At 41.4% G+C, this 20,570-nt stretch overlaps 1 protein-coding gene across 1 annotated transcript in view; it reads left to right on the top strand.

Moving 5' to 3' along the window:
- The window catches only part of NMD3 (NMD3 ribosome export adaptor), a 49,388-nt gene that overhangs the window by 20,528 nt on the left and 8,290 nt on the right, over nt 1–20,570 (top strand). The window contains exons 7-12 of the mRNA XM_075861568.1: nt 1,718–1,808; nt 8,172–8,250; nt 13,959–14,055; nt 16,454–16,571; nt 18,424–18,569; nt 20,180–20,292. Of these exons, the coding sequence (XP_075717683.1) occupies nt 1,718–1,808; nt 8,172–8,250; nt 13,959–14,055; nt 16,454–16,571; nt 18,424–18,569; nt 20,180–20,292 (644 nt within the window). The remainder of the gene's footprint in view (nt 1–1,717; nt 1,809–8,171; nt 8,251–13,958; nt 14,056–16,453; nt 16,572–18,423; nt 18,570–20,179; nt 20,293–20,570) is intronic.

Here is a 20,570-nt window from a genome sequence, read left to right on the forward strand (position 1 = left end):
AAGGTGACTAATGGTAAATACACAAGTTTGGAAAACCTTTATTTGTTTTTGTGTTTAAAGTTCACCTGACCCTTTCCATCCTAATATCTCTAAGATTTTGGATTTTTTTTACAGACTGGCCTTGATAAAGGACTAAGACATAGTCCATTAAAAGTGCAGGTCTCCACTTTGAGCAGTTTTTGCTGTTTTTTTTGGATCTTTTAGATTTAGCAAATTGCCTGTGGATTAAATGCTTTATGAAAGCGGCAGTCAAACTTTCAAATTTGCTTCTTTTATGGGATCTTATTGTTCTTTAAAGGACTATCTATGATATTTGAATCTATTGTGTGTTCAAAAAATGACAGAAACCTATCATGAAAAACAGCTTTTCTTATGGCGATTACATCAGTTAGAAGAGTTGGTGAAATTCAAGCTCTCTCGATAAGAGAATCTTCTTTAAAAATTCTGGAATCACTTAAGTTAGACCCAAACTTCCTTCCAAAAGAAGTCTCAGTATTAAGCATATCTCAAGATATTGTACTACCTTCCTTCTGTCAAAATGTTTCTAACCAGCTAGAGGCAGCGTTTTATTCGCTTGATGTACAGAGTGCGGTTTTAGATTTCCTTGAGGTATCCAGTGAATGGAGACTAGATCAAGACTTATTTATTCAATTTCAAGGTCCAAATAAGAGGAAGAAGATTTCAATAAGCACTCTTTCTAATGGATTAAAATGGTGAGATTTCCATCATATACCATTTAAGATTTATCTTCTCCAGGCAAATTTAAAGCTTCACTCTACGAGACCAGTTTTTGTCACCTGGGACGAGAGGGCTAATGCCACCATCGAGCAAATCTGTAGAGCGGCAACCTGGACTATCCCTCACACTTACTCCAAACTCTACTGTTTGGACATTTTTTCAACTAAAGATCTCTTCTTTGGGGGAACAGTACTTCAAGCAATGGTCCCTCCCTAAAGGTGATCATTTGGTATTCTCCTGTGATGCTGTCATGGAGCAGCTCTGAAAAGGATCATGTTACACCCGCCACAACTTCTGTTTTGAGCCTTCCTTAACCATGACGTTTGTGACCTTTTCCCACATTGACTTCAATGTGGAAAAACTCTAATAATAATTAGAATAGCTTCGTATTTACTCCCATTTTGGAAAACTGTTTGACTTTGGTTGGATTTCGGTGAATGCTGGTCCTACGTGTCTCTGACTGGCAGGATCCAGCTCTTATCGATCATTTCTAAGTTCATTAACATTTTAATGAAATATATATATTAAAAAACTTTATGTACGTTTTTACTAGTCTGCCTAGGGGACTTGAACCAGCGATCGTTGGATCAATTCACGGTGACCGGAGGCAGGGCTTCAAAGGAGTACAAAGATGGCAGACCTCATCGTGTCACAGGGGGGGCCAATGGGCTATCTGAGGGAGCCGCCCCCTCTTTCTAACGCCTTAAATGCCGCAGTCGCGATTGACCGCCACATTTAATGGGTTAAACGGACATAATCAAAGTGATCTTTGATTCTGCCCGTTGCAGTGAGGTGTTGGCTATATTACATAGCTGACACCCACCAAGTATGGAGTGCGCTCCGCCCGTAAGGGCACTCCATACTTCCCTTTAATGCTTATCAGGTACATGTTAAAGGTTAGGTATGCTTTAAGGGGTTATGATGTTTTAAGGGAATGTTCTCTAAATCTTCTATTACAGTTATTTATGTTCTTCCTCAGGTTCTTCATAAGAAAACATTCTACTACTTAGAGCAAACCATTTTGAAACACAGACTTCACCAAAACACTCTACGTGTCAAAGAAATCCATGGTAAGGAATACTTAAAGGAGTTTTAAAGGGAATGTGTTGCCAGAAAAACATGTTTTTTTTTTTTAAATTAAACATTTAGTGTGTGGGTGATTAAACATTGTTCAAATTTTTTTCATTTTTTTCACGAGTCAGGAAATATTATAAATTAATTCTAATTTATAATACTACCCATTTTTGGTCACTAGATGGAGCTATCCCCAAAATTGCAGCTTTGCAAAATTGGGTAAAAAGCCCTCGCTCTATTGAGCTCTCAGCATCCCCCCCTCCTTTATCCTGGCTAGTGCCGGGATAAACGAGGGGTTTGAACGGTGTAACCTCCTACACTGTGTGTCGCCATTTTTTGAGCTAACACACAGTGTAGTAGGTTTACATACAGTAGTAAACACACACAAACACGAACATACATTGAAATCTCTTACCTGCTCCTGCCACCGCGGCTCCCTCCGGCCCGTCCGCTCCGTTTGCTGCCGCTGGTCCAAGTGCACAAATCCGGAAGCCGCGACCGGATGTAGTAATATTACTGTCCGGCCGCGACTTCCGGTCCACAGGAAAATGGCGCCGGACGGCGCCAATTTAGAATTGGACTGTGTGGGAGCGGCGCATGCGCAGTTCCCACACAGACGCCGTACACTGAAGTCAATGGGACGGGAGCCGTTCGCAGTCCCTATTGGACTGTGGCTGCCGTATTCCATGTCTGTATGTGTCGTTAATCGACACACACAGAAATGGAACAAAAAATGGCAGCCCCCATAGGGAAGAAAAAGTGTAAAAATAAGAAAAAGTAAAACACAAACACACAAATGAATATAAACGTTTTTAATAAAGCACTAACATCTTTAACATATAAAAAAATAATTTGTGATGACACTGTTCCTTTAAGTCATAAACAATTGATGGCCTATCCCCAGGATAGGCCATCAATACCTGATCGGTGGGGGTCCTAACCTTTGGCATCCCCGCCAATCAGCTGATTTTGAAGAGGCTGCAGCGCTGCTTCACCTTTTATTCTTTGCTTCTCTTTTTATTCTTTGCTTCTCTGTACTGTGAATTATCGACACATTTGTAGCGGCAGTTCACAGTATTACAGCCTACTCCCATTCAAGTCACTTGTAGCCAGACTTTATAAAGTTGCTTTCCTTAACAGTAGTGTTTGACCTTTTCCACGACTCTCTAAAGTATGTATTCGGTATAATGGTTTTGTGCTTTTTTTTTTTTTTTTTTTTTTTTTTTATACTACTAAGCGGGGAGTTACATAGTTCGTACGGTTGAAAAAAGACACGTCCATCAAGTTCAACCAAGGGAGGGGAAAGGGGAAGTAAAACATTTCTACACATAAGAGGTTATATTTGTTCTAGGAAATTATCTAAGCCTTTTTTAAAGCCATCTACTGTCCCTGCTGTGACCAGCACCTACGGTAGACTATTCCATAGATTCACAGTTCTCACAGTAAAGAAGGCTTGTCATCTCTGCGGGTTAAACCCTTTTATTTCCAGACGGAGGGAGTGCCCCCTTGTTTTTTGAGGGGGTTTTACATGGAACAGGATTTCACCATATATAAATATATTAAGGGCACATACAAAAAATAAGTTAATCATGTCCCCCCTTAGTCGTCTTTTTTTCAAGGCTAAATAGGTTTCGTTCTTTTAATCTTGCCTTATAACTTAGATTCTCCATTATCCCCTTATTAGCTTCATTGCTCTTCTTTGTATTTTTTCTAACTCCAGGGCATCCTTTCTATGAACTGGAGCCCAGAACTGAACTGCATATTCTAGCTGAGGCCTCACTAATGCTTTGTAAAGTGGTAATATTATATCCCCGTCCCGCGAGTCCATGCCTCTTTTAGTACACGACAATATCTTGCTGGCCTTTGAAGCAGCTGATTGACATTGCATGCTGTTATTTAGTTTATGATTTACAAGTACACCCAGATCCTTCTCAACAAGTGACTCCCCCCAGTGTAGCTCCCCCTAGAACATACGATTCATGCAGGTTGTTCGTACCCAGGTGCATAACTTTACATTTATCTACATTAAACCTCATGTGCCAAGTGAACCCCCAAACACTCAGTTTGTTTAAATCCGCTTGCAATTCACGAACCTCTTCCATAGACTGAACATTACTACATAGCTTGGTATCAAACTATACTTTCTAAACCTATAGTCCTTAATGTACCCATTAGACGTCTATGAGGGAGAGTGTCAAATGCCTTTGCAAACTCCAAAAACACTATATCCACAGCGGCCCCTCTGTCTAGGCTACTGCTCACCTCTTCATAAAAGCAAATCCGGTTGGTTTGACAGCTTCTGTCCTTAGTAAAACCGTGCTGGCTGTCACTTATAGTACTATTTATTGTCACATAATTCTGTATATAGTCCCTCAATAGCCCCTCAAACATTTTCCACATGATGGATGTTAAGCTTACTGGTCTATAATTACCTGGGGAAGACCTAGAGCCCTTTTTGAAAATAGGCACCACATTTGCCCTGCGCCAGTCCCTTGGCACTATACCAGTCACTAGAGAATCTCTAAATATTATGTAGTGGGGGACAGAAATAACTGAACTAAGCTCCTTAACCCCTTAATGACCGCCGATACGTCCTTTTACGGCGGTCATTAGTGGGCTTTATTCTAGAGCGCCGCTATTCTACGTCGCTGCTGTAGAATAAAGTAAACAGAGCAGGGAGCCGTGAAATCTCCCTGCTCTCAGCTGCCAGAAGCAGCTGAGGGCTGGGGGCGTCCCTGCTCTGCCGGCTGAGATCGATATTAGTATCGATCTCACCCGTTTAACCCTTCAGATGCGGTGCACAATAGCGAGCACCGCATCTGAATGGTTTTGGAGAGAGGGAGGGAGCTCCCTCTCATCTCACTGACACCCGGCGATAAAATCGCCGAGTGTCTGTGTCTTCTATGGCAGCCGGGGGTCTAATAAAGACCCCCAGGTCTGCCTGGAGCGAATGCCTGCTAGATCATGCCGCAGGCATGACCTAGCAGATGCCTGTCCGTTTTAAACGGACAGGCAGTAATACACTGCAATACAAAAGTATTGCAGTGTATTACAATAGCGATCGGAGGATAGGGAAGTCCCCTAGTGGGACTAGTAAAAAAGTAAAAAAAAGTTTAATAAAGTTAATTAAAAAAAAAAATGAAAAACCCAGCTTTTCCCCTTACAAAATGCTTTACTATTAAAAAAAACTACAATAAAGCAAAAAAGTTACACATATTTGGTATCGCCGCGTCCGTAACGACCCCGACTATAAAGCTGTTACATTATTTAACCCGCACTGTGAACGCCGTAAAAAATAAAATAAAAAACAATGGAAAAATTGCTGTTTTCTGTTAATCCTGACTTTAAAAAAATGTGATAAAAAGTGATCAAAAAGTCGCATCTACTCTCAAATGGTACCAATAAAAACTACAAGTCGTCCCGCAAAAAACAAGACCTTATACAGCTATGCCGACGCAAAAATAAAAAAGTTACAGCTCTTTGAATGTGACAATGTAAAAAATGGCTTGGACATTAGGGCCCAGAATGCAAGCAGGGGGAAGGGGTTAAGAACTCTAGGGTGTAACCCATCTGGTCCCGGGGCCTTGTGTACATTTATTTTGTTTAATTTAGCTTGGACCATATCTACCTTCATCCAATTCAGTGTATCAGCTGATATATTAGCACTGGTATCGGTTACATCAGCTGCTCTTTCTTCTGTTGTATATACAGAGCTGAAGAACCCATTTAGTAACTCTGCCTTCTCTTGATCCCCTGTGATCAACTCCCCATTACCACTATCTAGGGGTCCTACATGTTCAGACCTTGGCTTTTTTGCATTTTTATACTTGAAGAATTTTTGGGGATTTGTTTTACGATCCTTGGCTATCACCTGCCTTTCATTTTGTATTTTTGCTGATTGTGTTACCTTTTTACAAATTGTATTAAGCTCTTTATAATTTACAAAGATTACAGCTGTACCCTCAGATTTGTATTTTTCAAATGCCCTTTTTTTTTGTCATATATTGCCCCTTTCACAGAAGGTGTAAGCCATGTGGGGTTTAATTTTAGTAGTTTTATACTTTTTACCTATAGGAATAAATTTTGCACTATAATTACCCAAAGTAGATTTGAAAATCTCCCATTTATCATTTGTACCATTATATGACACTAGTTCTTCCCAATCTATATCCTGAATTGCAGCCTTCATCCTGGGGAAATTGGCCTTCTTAAAATTAAGTGTTTTTGCGCTCCCAGCCTGTGTTTGTTTTTTACAGTATGTGTAAAATATAACTATATTGTGATCACTGTTACCGAGGTTTTTACGAACATTGACGTTCCCAACAAGCTCTGCATTATTAGAAATGACCAGATCTAACAGAGCTTCACCTCTAGTCGGGTCTTCCACAAACTGGGCCAAAAAAATTTCCTGCAACAGGTTGAGGAAATGTCTCCCCATTGCAGTTGAAGCCGGACCATGACACCAATTAATATCCCGGTAATTAAAATCTCCCATTATCACTACAGTACCTGCCTGTGCAGCCCGCTCCATCTGTTTATATAGCTGACCTTCCATCTCCTCAGTTATATGGGGGGGGGGGGGGGGGTGTCTATAGATTACACCAAAAGTTAATTTTTTTCAGTGTTTACCCCCTTTTGTAATTACACCCACAAGGTTTCAACCTCCTAACAATCTTCACCCACTATTGCCTCTTCTCCACACTCGCCTTCATATCACTTCTCACATACAGACATACACCACCGCCTTTCCTATTTGTCCGGTCTTTCCGTAACAGTGTAAAACCCTCTGGATGTACAGCCCAGTCATGAGAAGAGTCTAGCCATGTTTCAGCAACACCAACTACATCTATATTTTCTTCCAGTACCAAGGCCTCCTGCTCCCCCGTTTTGCTTGCTAGACTTCTGGCATTTGTGAACATACACTTTAACTTGCCTTTAAATGTTTCACTTTCAGTATCAGAAATGTAATTATTTGGACATTTTTATTTTCATTTTCATTGCTGTTTTGTAACGAAGGGATGTCCTTATACTGTTGTCTAGTCCTCTCACCACAGTCTGTTTCTCCCCCCACCAATATATAGTCTGACCCCTCTCTAACCTGGCTACCCCTTTTTTTTCTACATTGACCTCCCTCCTCAGCCCTAGTTTAAATACTCCGCCACCCCAGCTAGAATTCTCTTCCCCAGCACAGCGGACCCCCTTCCATTTAGGTGCAAATCATCTGCAGAATACAGTTTGTACCCCAATGAAAAGTCAGCCCACTGCTCTAGGAACCCAAAGCCTTCTCCTCTACACCAAGACTTAAGCCATGCATTTAACGCCCTGAGCTCCCGCTGTCTTTCCTGTGATGCGCATGGCACAGGCAGTATTCCTGAGAATACTACCTTGGAGGTCCTTCCCTTCAGCTTGTAGCCTAGTTCTTTAAAATTATTCTTAAGGCTCCTCCACCTACCATTTATTCTATCGTTGGTACCTACATTGACCACAACAGCTGGATCATCACCAGCCCCTCCCAGCAATTTGTCCACCCGTTCCACCACATGCCGAACCCTGGCACCAGGGAGACCGCAAACCATTCGGTTGAGGCGGTCTTGGCGACAAGTTATTCTATCCGTCGTCCTGATTATAGAATCCCGTACAACTATCAATTGTCTTGCCTTACCTGCATAACCATCCCGCCGACTGCTAGCTGGGCTGTTCTCCCGGCTGTTAGGGAGATCTGGATCCACTAGGGCTGCCATTTCTGAGACCGACACCCTCGCATCATCACACAACTTGGCAATTTTGCTTGGAATATCAGAAATAGGATTGGCCTTCCTTTTCTTGGACCCCTTTCTACTGCCCCTAACTACATTAACCCTGCTACTTGCCTGATCCTGCTCACCCATGTCTTCACCCTCCAGTTCTACCCCACTTACTGCGTGCTCCGTGAGCAGCATGCTCAACTCAAGATTGTCTATCGCCCTCAGTGTTGCATTCTGCTCCTCCAGATCTCTAATACGAGCTTCCAGGTGAACAACATGCTCACATCTGCCACAGAGATATTCACCCTGGAACTCCGGCTCCAGTCGTGCATACATGTGGCAAACTGTGCACTGAAGAAAACCTCCATTCTTGCTGTCCATTATCCCAGTTACAAAAAAACTGTGAATAATCGTTAAAGTAAAAGAAGAGTACATACAGGGGCTTTAAATTCTCTTTTTAACTTCGTTTTATAACTCCACTTATATCACAAGCCACTTAATTCACCAAGCTCAGAACAGAGCGAGTTGCTTTATTGAAGTCTTAATTGCCCATTTATCTGACACCTCAGTGACAAAATTTCCTTCATACATTATTTACCAGCTCTTCTTTTATAGATGGACTGGACTTCTACTATGCAACGAAGCAACATTCACTGAAGATGGTTGAGTTTCTCCAGTGCACCGTGCCCTGCAGGTATGTATTAATCCTGTGTTTAATATTGTAATGCTTGCGGTATGACATATGGGTTGGTATGAATATTTATGGTTAAAAACTCCTTATAATAAGTAGTAAAACACATCTGCATCACTATATATATTCCTATGCATGTTTGGTTGCATCGCAGCATGATAAAATAGTTTGCTTTCAGCAGTGTAAAAAAGGTTATTACTTGAAACCTTTAAAAAGTTCTCAGAGGAGATGCTTTTCCCCTAGTCTCCAGTCGTGGAAGTTAGAGGTATTCCCGTGATTTTAGTCAAGCCTTATTGTATTCAACTGGTAGAATAAATACAATTTTCAAAAATAATCAATTACCCAAAACGAAAGGTTCTGTTGCTAGTAGATATGAGTTCCTGTAGCTCTGTTTGTATTTATGATCATGCACTGTCTTTGGATCTCTTCCTTGCTCTGTTCTGTGTACACCAAGACGCTTGCACCTCCTCGCCTGAGAGCCAGGAGGAGATGCAAGTCGCTTGTGAGAAATGTAGTTTTCCCACTTACAAACGGCGGTCACGTGTGCTGCACAATAGGACTCTGCTGCCTAGTATACTCAGTGAATACAACAAGATTAACAGAGCAACCAGAGGCAGAAAGGATTGAAGAAAACCACATAGTAAGGTTACTAGGGCATGTTTCTGTATGTTTTCTAAAGCTAGGAAAGTAACGAGGTGTTTGAAGTGAAGTCCGATTCTGGGATAACCCCCTTTTAAGGTTATGTTTAGTGAGCACTAAACAAAGTATATAAAAATTGTTACGGGCAGAGAGGCGATTGGCACGCACTCTTGTTTGAAATTTATGTATGCATGTTTCTGGTAGTTCTTAGTGGTTTTTCTGGGTGACAGACATGTAAAATGGTGCAGTAAATATCAACTGCTAAATTCAATTATGTAAACTGACCCATACAAAAAGTGGCCCTATTGACCAAAGTTACAGGTCAGATTTTCAATGCGGTTTAGAAAAGGAAATTTTATAAATCACAATGCCACTCCCTTCTTCAGGCAATGGAGAGCAGCGCTAGGTCTGGAAAAACATAGGAAGGCAGTCAATGTGTTCCATAAAAAAAAGCCCTCAAAACCAAGAAACAGTTTTAGATGAAGCCCCCCTGACATGTTTCGATACACCTGTAGCGTCCTCAGGGGTTATCGGGGCTAATGACGGTGCGCCGGAAAATTCTCCCTGTTAAGGAAATTTCCAATGACGTACTAGGGAGGTGTGTCGCTATCCTAGACCAACCAGATCAAGCTAAGCAGGACCTGCCCTCCTCTGCCAAAAGTGTCCGGGAAACCCACAAATGGAATGGTGTCAAAGTCAGCCTATCTGAGGAAAGGATCAACAGAAATAGTACTTGAAGCATAAGTCAAACCATCAGGTATGACATGATATATCAGAAAACCAAAAGTATACCTGATGTAACAAATAACACCACGTAGGCAAAAAATAAAATATGTAAATCTTTATTACCCCATACGGGAGAAGTTACCCACAAAAAACATACATCTAAAATACAAAAAACTAAAAACACCCCAGAAAGGAATGTGTATCACGTCCTATGGAAATGACCATATTATAACAAGATGATAGCATGAGACATATGAGTGAATGGCCAAAAGATCCAATATCTAAAATAATGGCAGATATGACTCAATATAATGCAGTGTGTCAAATTCTACAAACAATCTAAGTATCTAAGTAGATAGTCATTTACCCAAAGTGGACATGATAAGGAACACACTCCGATCCAAAGACCACCTCGACGCGTGTTTCGCTTCTTTCGTCAGGAGGTGAGGTATGCCTGATGATTCCCCTCTTAAGTACACCTCCAAATGAGGTGATGTGTAGCGGCGCATGACAGGTCACGCCCATCTCCACGCGTCAGACCATCCGCGTCAAGGCCGGAAGTTCGTACCTGGAGACCAGGACTCGTTATGGGGTACCTGTATGGGGTAATAAAGATTTACATATTTTATTTTTTGCCTACGTGGTGTTATTCGTTACATCAGGTATACTTTTGGTTATCTGAGGAAAGGGGCTTCTTTGATTTTAATACATGCTTGATTAACTGGGTACACTGGTAGATAACCTATGAAGTTACTGCTACAATCAGCAGTTCCTGTACTCGGTCCGGACATCTAGTCTAATAGGCGTCCTACACACGTGCACATTGCAGTAATCGTCCATGTTTTCTAGCTAGTTCCAAGCATTGGTAATTTTAATCATATATGTGTAGTTTGTCCACTTTAAATAGCTTAATAAAGATTAAAATTTAATTGGAGGTTGGGAAATAGGGTGTCCTTGCCTGCTGGCATTTATTTGTTAGTTATTATATTGTGCCCGCCAGCTACCAAGGGTCTATATCTGTGTTTGCCATATACTAGGAGTCTCTGCTTCCACACAGAACTGCTGTTCCGTACTGTATCATTTTGTTCAGAACAGCAGTTCCGTAAGGACGCAGAGACAGAACGGGACGCAGCTTGTCAGACGGGACAGACCAAGCAGTGACGAGGCGGCGGGGCATGGCTTCCTACTGCAGCACAGCCCCACTAAAGTATCGATTTTAACGATTCTGTTAAACAGAATTGTCAGAGGCCTTGAGGGCAAATTAATTAGAGTAATCGCCCAGCCCTACAGTGAAGTAAATTAAATTCTCTATTTATAGCTTCTTAAAACACGGGTTGGCTCACGCAAACTTTACTAGGTTGTTATCCACATATACATGCTAAATAATAATAGTTAAAAAAAACAAAAAACGCAATATACCCCATATAACGTAGAACTTCTTTTATTTTTTATATGGAAAACCAGATACTTTCTCTGTGCTTTTTGATCATGATGTAGTGGTAAATTAAAGCACATTGTTATAAGTTAAGCCATTTTGCCGCGTCTGTTATATATCTACATGCTCTGTATGGTGTACATTTAGACATCAAAGCTCCATCATTTGGAGAACCGGTATAAATTAAAGTGATCCCTTTTAAGTTGTGTTTGTCTTACATCATGCTACCTGATTTATTTTGAAAACTCACAACAGGGCCCATGTGTGAAGAATTAAGGGGTTTACACATGCTCAGAATAGTTTGGATAAAGCCTCATGTAAAAGTTTTCCTTTCTCCAGCGAGAATATTTTAAAGCCTATCTTTCACTTTATGCTGTCCTGTTTATGGGCAACATATAGAAGTAACCGACACGCTGATTTCGGTATGCTATCACTTACAGTGAAGGAAATAAGTATTTGATCCCTTGCTGATTTTGTAAGTTTGCCCACTGTCAAAGACCTGAACAGTCTAGAATTTTTAGGCTAGGTTAATTTTACCAGTGAGAGATAGATTATATTTAAAAAAAAACTGAAAATCACATAGTCAAAATTATATATATTTATTTGCATTGTGCACAGAGAAATAAGTATTTGATCCCTTTGGCAAACAAGACTTAATACATGGTGGCAAAACCGTTGTTGGCAAGCACAGCAGTCAGACGTTTTTTGTAGTTGATGATGAGGTTTGCACACCTGTTAGATGGAATTTTGGCCCACTCCTCTTTGCAGATCATCTGTAAATCATTAAGATTTCGAGGCTGTCGCTTGGCAACTCGGATCTTCAGATCCCTCCATAAGTTTTCGATGGGATTAAGGTCTGGAGACTGGCTAGGCCACTCCATGACCTTAATGTGCTTCTTTTTGAGCCACTCCTTTGTTGCCTTGGCTGTATGTTTCAGTTCATTGTCGTGCTGGAAGACCCAGCCACGAGCCATTTTTAATGTCCTGGTGGAGGGAAGGAGGTTGTCACTCAGGATTTGACGGTACATGGCTCCATCCATTATCCCATTGATGCGGTGAAGTAGTCCTGTGCCCTTAGCAGAGAAACACCCCCAAAACATAATGTTTCCACCTCCATGCTTGACAGCGGGACGGTGTTCTTTGGGTTATAGGCAGCATTTCTCTTCCTCCAAACACGTTGAGTTAATGCCAAAGAGCTCAATTTTAGTCTCATCTGACCACAGCACCTTCTCCCAATCACTCTCAGAATCATCCAGATGTTCATTTGCAAACTTCAGACGGGCCTGTACATGTGCCTTCTTGAGCAGGGGGACCTTGCGGGCACTGCAGGATTTTAATCCATTATGGCGTAATGTGTTACCAATGGTTTTCTTGGTGACTGTGGTCCCAGCTGCCTTGAGATCATTAACAAGTTCCCCCGTGTAGTTTTCGGCTGAGCTCCCCCCTTCCTCAGGATCAAGGATACCCCACGAGGTGAGATTTTGCATGGAGACCCAGATCGATGTCGATTGACAGTCATTTTGTATGTCTTCCATTTTCTTATTATTGCACCAACAGTTGTCTCCTCCTCACCCAGCGTCTTACTTATGGTTTTGTAGCCCATTCCAGCCTTGTGCAGGTCTATGATCTTGTCCCTGACATCCTTAGAAAGCTCTTTGGTCTTGCCCATGTTGTAGAGGTTAGAGTCAGACTGATTCATTGAGTCTGTGGACAGGAGTCTTTTATACAGGTGACCATGTAAGACAGCTGTCTTTAATGCAGGCACCAAGTTGATCTAGAGCGTGTAACTGGTCTGGAGGAGCAGAACCGATAAAAACAGCTGTCTTTAATGCAGGCACCAAGTTGATCTAGAGCGTGTAACTGGTCTGGAGGAGGCTGAACTCTTAATGGTTGGTAGGGGATCAAATACTTATTTCTCTGTGCACAATGCAAATAAATATATATAATTTTGACTGTGATTTTCTGTTTTGTTTTTTTATATATAATCTATCTCTCACTGGTAAAATTAACCTAGCCTAAAAATTCTACACTGTTCATGTCTTTGACAGTGGGCAAACTTACAAAATCAGCAAGGGATCAAATACTTATTTCCTTCACTGTATTTAGTAATTTTCAGTACTTTAGGACTCTCTTTTGATTTTATACTTGAGGCTCATGGCCTTCTCTGGAGACAATGAGTCCAAGTATATGCATATATTCATGCCCCCTGAGAAAGGGCAGCATAAAGAAGTGACAGATCTGCTTTGAAGCAAATTGTCAAATAACCGTAACATTTGAAAGAAGTAACACAAGTCTGTACATGAATAGTCCGTCAGATCTCCGTTCAGTGACTCCTATGGTCTGTGAACTGTTCGTACAGAAACATTACTAGAGAACAACAGACGGAAAGTGTAGATGGCTGACTTGCTGCAAAGATAAGTACATGCTTGAATCTAGCCTTAGGAGGGGTGACTATCCAAACTGAGTGGAATTTAGCGGTCTGAGTAGTAATTGCATTTGATGTGATCTTGTAGCTTAATTCGTCTTAAAGTGAATCTGTCAGCTTAATTTTCTCCCCTATGTAAAATCAGCATATTATGTCCGTGCTCCTAGTAGCTAAGACGGCACAAAAATCTTTTGTTTCATTTGGCTAATAGGAGCACTGAAAGAATATACCGGACTCTGTAATCATGATTGGTAGTAGGACTCCTAGCTATTAAACACAGCAGCCTGTCAATCAAAACCGATTTAGCTACTCTGAGCACGGACCTGCAGCTGTAGTATGCTGCCCTTACATAGGGTAACATTCAGCTGACAGATCCACTTTAGTAAGGCCAGTAAATGTTGGCATCAGATTTATTATGTAACAATAACATTTAAGTTCTGTGTTGGTCACCACAAGTAAACTGAAAAAGAATGTCTTTACTTGTAGATCGAAGGCTTCCCAGCGGCTCATTTCTCATGATATCCATTCAAACACCTACAATTACAAGAGCACCTTTTCTGTGGAAATTGTCCCAATATGTAAGGTCAGTTTTGAAGAACCATTTCTTTGTCATGTTGCTCTTTATAATGTATCAACAGGGCTTTAGTTAACGACTGAATAGGGCGACCACATGATATATTTTTGCTCCCTAAATTTTTACATGCTCTAGTGATTTTTTTTAATTATTTTCTTAAGGCTACAGCCCTGCTGCATATATTGAAATGGTACCAGTCCACTAATTTTTATTTTCTGAAATCTAAAGTACAAGCCTAAATAAGAAACCTTGTAAATATATCTTATTACAGAAAATGCCTTTCTTCACTCCTCCTCCTCCTCCTCACCATGCCTTCTGCACTGATTACTTACCCTCAATTCACTGGTAAAATCCGTATTCTGTGACGCAGCGAAGATGGATTATTAGCATTACTTGAGATATCGTGTTACAGCTGCAGTTCATAGATGTCTATGGTGAGGGGAGGGGGGCAGGAGGGAGCTGCTGCAGAGAGACATACAGATGCTGCTACTGCTTCTAGTAAGTGTTAGGGTATGTCCACACGGCTAATTTTCAGGCTGTTTTTGGAGCAGAAAAGCCTAGTTTTACGCTCCAAAATACACTTGAAATAAGCCTGCACATAGTTTCCCGTTGATTTCAATTAAATACATACTACTGTTGACATGAGGCTTATTTTTATGCTGCTGAATTAAAAAAACACCTAGTAAAAAGAAGCCTCCTAAAAAGTAGCATGTCTCTTCTTACTGTACGAACACACACCGCGTAAACACTGCAGATTTTCCGCAACGGATAGATTGCGGAAAATCTGCAGCGTATTACAGTGGCAGCAGTGTGGGTGAGATTTCAACAAAACTCGTCCCCACACTGCGGTAAATATTCCCCCAAAAACGCACATGAATTAACCTGCGATGCGGTTACTTCAACCGCAGCACGTCTATTAATTCTGCGGATACGCAACTCTTCCAATCACAGGCTGCAGCGTCACATTGGCCTGCAACGTCCTCCCAGGAGGCCAGACTATGCGCCGGGAAGAGGGTAAGTATGAATGGGGTTTCTTTTTATTTTTCCGGGGCCCCTTTGCAGCGGATATTACGTTGGAAAAACTCATCACAATGTGGAGCCATTTTCCAGACGGCATTCCCTGCAGTGTTCAGGGCCGGCACGCTGCGCAGCTTAACGCAGTATATCTGCACTGAATGCGTTGTGTGTGTGTTCCTAACCTTAAGCTGTTTTTGGAGCGGATTTTTCATTGCACTATGAAAAACGCCTCAAAAGAAGCTTCAAATTGAAAAGAAGCTCGATTTTCAGCTTCAAAAACGCCTTAAAATCAAAGGCTGTTTTCCCTTGAAAACAGCTCCGTAATTTTCAGCCGTTTTTACTTGTGCGTGTGAACATACCCTTATACTATCTCACCTCAGTTCTGCAGCATCAGCAGCGGATTGTAAAACAGTCGGGTAGAGAAATCGGCAGCGGATTGTAAAACAGCCGGGTAAGGCCGGATTTACACGAGCGTGTGCGTTTTGAGCATGCAAAAAACGCTGCGTTTTGCGTGCGCAAAAGGCACTTAACAGCTCCGTGTGTCAGCTGCGTATAATGTGTGGCTGCGTACTTTTCGCGCAGCTGCCATCATTATGACACTGTTTGTAAACAAAAAATGGGTGACTTCCATGGGTGCGTGATGCGCGAAAAACGCAGAAATATAGGATATGTCGTGAGTTTTACGCAGCGGACACACGCTGCGCAAAAATCACGGACTGTCTGCACGGCCCCATAGACTAACACAGGTCCGTGCGACGCGCGTGAAAATCACGCGCGTTGCATGGATGTATATCACTTTCGTCTAAATAAGCCCTAATAGAAATCGGCAGCGGATTGTAAAACAGCCGGGGAGAGAAATCGGCAGCGGATTGTAAAACAGCCGGGGAGAGAAATCGGCAGCGGATTGTAAAACAGCCGGGGAGAGAAATCGGCAGCGGATTGTAAAACAGCCGGGGAGAGATGTCTTCCCTTGACTGTTTCACAAGCTGTTGATGCTTCAGCCTCCCTCTGTGCCACCAAAATTCTTTCTCCTCTGCTACTGCCAGTCAGCCTGTACAAAAAGGTGGTCTCATGCAGGTCTCTTGCAGGGCTTCCTGAAGCAACCCATCCTATTGCGTGCACTATTCATTCTGGGATGGGTTTTTGACAATAACGTGATTGTTAAAGGCATTTATAATTTTATTTTTACTCTTCATTTTTATTTATTTATTTTTTAAAGTTGTTTTGCATGTAATTCACATTGATGTGGATATTTGGACACTATAACCAACTGTTCCGTGAGTTGAGGGGATTAGATAGAGAATATTTATCTTGGTTTTTTGTATTTTTATGTAAGATAATATACTTTATCAGTTGGGTTGACCTCTTTTAATCTTCTATCTTTACACAGGACAATGTCGTGTGTCTATCTCCAAAGCTTGCTCAAAGCCTGGGGAACATGAGTCAGATCTGTGTGTGCGTTCGGGTAACAAGTGCTATTCATCTCATCGACCCTAGTACTCTGCAAAGTAAGTCTGAACTGTGTCCTTTCCTGTTTGATGTCACTTAGGTTTGACCTGGCTGAGCGCTTCTTCATCCTAGATTTCTATATTAATAAAGTGAGTGACAACCCGAAGGATTGGTATTTATAGGTGGTTGTCTTGTGTTGCAGTTAATACTGCTTTATCTGCACCTGCAGTGGATGGTGTACAGTGCCAAAGGGATACTTTAAGGCTGGTATCTGATTAACCCCCTTAACGACATGTCACGTACACGGCAACCGTTAAGGGGGAAGTATGGAGCGGGCTCACGGGCTGAGCTTGCACCATACACAGCGGGTGACGGTTGTGTAATGCAGCCGAGACCTCACTTTGATTCCGCCCGTTTAACACCTTAAATGCCGCGGTCAACTGTGACCACGGAATTTAAATTGTTAGAATCAAGGGGGCGCCCCCTCAAACACACTATCGCACCCCCCCCCCCCCCCCGCGGCACGATCGGCCATTTACAGTGGTTGTTATGGGAGACTTGGCGCCTAATTAAGGCCCCCAGGTCTGCCATCTTCTCCTTGGCAGGGCTTCAAAGGTGACTGTTAGAATCACGATATACTGCAATACATTAGTATTGCAGGATATCATGCAAGCGATCTAACGATCGCTGCTTCAAGTCCCCTAAAGAGACTAAAAAAAAGTAAACTGTTAAATAAAGATTTTTATAATGTTCCAAAAATATATATATTAAAAGTTAAAAAAAAATAACTTTTTTCAATTTTTTCCCTTGAGCAATGTTAAAAAATAAAATAAAAGTTATCATAACTGGTATCGGCTCGTCCGTAAAAGTCTGAACTATCACAATATAGCGTTAATTAACCTGCTCGGTGAACGACGTAAAAATAAATAAAACATGCAAATTGCTGTCTTTTGGTCACCCTAGCTCTGCAGAAAAATAAATAAATAAAAAGTGATCAAAACGTTGCATGTACCCCAAAATGGTATCGATGAAAATTACAGCTCGCCCTGCAAAATTTAAGCCCTCACACCTCTAAATTGATGGGAAAATAAAAAAGATTATGACTCATGGCTATGAATATGGCGACACAAAACATTTTTTTTGTTCCCACTCTGTATATTCCTGGTTTTCTATGGTTACAACCCCACTGCTATCCAGCAGCATTGACTGCGCTTACGCAGTCCAGGTAATCCATTTTACTATCAGTATGGCTGGAATTCCAAGATATTGCATCCTAGGGCATGTGCAGTAACTCTATGCCCGGCCACTACTCTGTAGCACAATATAAACCAATGGGACCGCTCACAGGGCATGTGCAGTAGCCATGGAGCCGTCCACTGATGACTTATTCAGGACGTAGCTGCGGAACGGTTATGAGGGCTTTCTCAGTGTCCGTTCTAACAAACGGTGCGGGACCTAAACCACCCACACATTTTACTCCGGCTCGGAACAATGAGCAAACAAAAGCAGTCCAAATAAGCAATATCCTGGGTAAGAGATTGGTTGGACCATATGAATATTTAATTTTTATGTCCACATTCAAATACCTATTAAAATGAAAGCTCGAGGTGGGATTAACCCTTTAATGCTGCTGTTATTTATCTTTCCCAGCACATGCGCTTCTTACAACACATGGGGACTATATTTCACACCTTTCTATGATTATGGAGGTCATTCAAAAAATCCCTATTTCCACCTGCTAGTACATTTTTCAGATTCCAGTTAGACATCTGGCACCACTAGAGTTCATTCTGATAGAATCCATAACGTACATATAAAATGAGTGCATTAAAGCCTGTTTCTTATAAGATTGTGAAGACGTCCTTTTTTTTTTTTTTTTTTTTTTACATTTTTTTTTCTTCCCCCTCACAGTTGCAGAAGTTGATGGGAACACATATTGGCGGCTTCCTTTTCTCAGCTTGTTTCATCCTAAACAGCTAGAGGAGTTCATTGTGATGGATGTAGACCTTGTTAGAGACCGGAAACAAGGTGCAGGCGCCGGAGTAAGATCAAACAAGGTATGGTACAGATTTCCCTCTTCATTGGCATATCCAGTTGACTTTTCACTAGAGAAGTTAGTACGTAAAATGGTGAAGTCGTGAGAAATCTCCTGAAAACCATTCTGATATCCACTCACCTCAGTCTAAAAACTGGGAATCTGCCTTATGAAAAGTGAATAGAATAATTTTTTTTTCTTGGAATAAGTTTGCAACGTATAAGACCAGTAATTGACTAAGCTTTTTTTTTTAAATGAAGGGGAATGAATTTACCAAGCAATGGGCACCAGTTTTGTGACAAAGATGTCACAAATTTTGGCGCCTGCCATATTCATTCTCGTCAGTTTTCCAAAGTGTAGGGAAAAGGGGGCAGGATTAATTCGGAGGGACGTGGCCAGTCGTAATCTCCCCCAATGATTTTTAAACTCAAAAATATGGTTTTGTGTTAGCCTGGATAAATATAAAGTCCTAATATTTCTACTTCTACCCCAATCTACCTCTTCTGGTGAATCTCATTGAAAAGTGAGCAACAGAAACATTTTAAACAAATTAGGTAATTGTAACTTTTAATATGGAGGTGTGAGTACGGACTCATTCAGACTGGCATAGTGTGCCCGTGTTTAGCTATCTCTATTCCAGATCTAACAACCCTATTCCTTGGACTTGCAGCACCATAGTAATCTAATGTGAACAGTTAGACAGGGACAATATACCTGTCTGAATGAGGCCTTAGGCCTAAGTGAAATTGGATGGAGCAAGGAAATGGAGAAAGTTATTTAGTTCTTTCCAAATATTCTTCGGCTAAGTTCACACGCGCAATCAAGACTGTTCCTATGCAAAGAAACTGTATTAGATCTACACCATGATTTATAGTTTGCAGTCAATGGGAGAAAAATGCTTTAGAACCTGAAAATATCAGTGGAGATATTTTTGTTTTTAACATGTTGATTTCAATGAATTTTTTTGTCTTGTTTTGAGACCTGCGATGGAAAAAAATGTAGAAACAAGTGTGAACTTAGACTATTTATCCATATAAAAGTAGCTCGTCCATAAGGTGTTTTATATCTGCAAACCGTGAAGTTCCTAAGACAAAAATGTTGTGCTGTACAATCCACATAGAAACTATTTGGAATAGTTATTCCCATCTCATAAAGTGATGGCGTTTTACTAGGATATGTTATCACTTTATGGTCGATGGGGGTCCGACCCCTAGGACGCCCACCGATCCGGAGAAAGGGCCACAACAGATTTAGCGCCTTGTCCCCTTCACTGTTCTCCCCTGCAAAGCGGGGCTTCCGGCCACATGCCGAGCAGGAAACTGCAGCATGGTTGGTAGCCGGGACTGTAGTTTGAGTCGTAAATTTGTGGGGGTCCCAGAGATCGGATCCTCACCGATCATAAAGTGATCATGCCTTTACTTTACCAGATTGAAAACCCTTTTAAGTCTTTGCCTAGTGTTTTTAGCCGATAAATCTCCTATAAACATTAGAGCGAGTTTCTAGGTTTACCTGCTACTCTCTTGTTCCCTCCAAGCTTTATGACTCAAAAGGAAGCCGACGACCTGGTTTTGTGTTTTTAGTGGACACTTTCCATCCTCGATAAGATTACTCTAATTTTGTTTCTTTTCACAGCACACCCTTGGTGAGGTTTGGGTTCAGAAAACATCCGAGATGAACACAAACCAGCAGTACCACTGCCGTACTCACCTGGGACATCTGCTGAATCCAGGAGACCTGGTGAAAGGGTATGTTAGGAACAGAATGCGTTGAATAGAGAGCGTACACTAACAAAAAATATCTTTAAATAGTGCAACAACTTGTAGTAGTTTCATTAATTATGCCATCTGTAATTCCAAACACGATTAGAAAAACATGGCTGCTTTCTTCCTAAAACACGGCCACACCTCCATTGAAGTGAATGGGGTTGAGCTGCAATATCACAAAACTGGTTTAGTATGGTTTCTGGAAGAAAGCAGTCCTATTTTTCTAAGGTCTAATGCACACAGGAAAAATGAAAGCTGGG

Source organism: Rhinoderma darwinii, chromosome 4, assembly GCF_050947455.1.
Source record: "Rhinoderma darwinii isolate aRhiDar2 chromosome 4, aRhiDar2.hap1, whole genome shotgun sequence".
In the NCBI taxonomy this organism is placed as follows: Eukaryota; Metazoa; Chordata; class Amphibia; order Anura; family Rhinodermatidae; genus Rhinoderma; species Rhinoderma darwinii.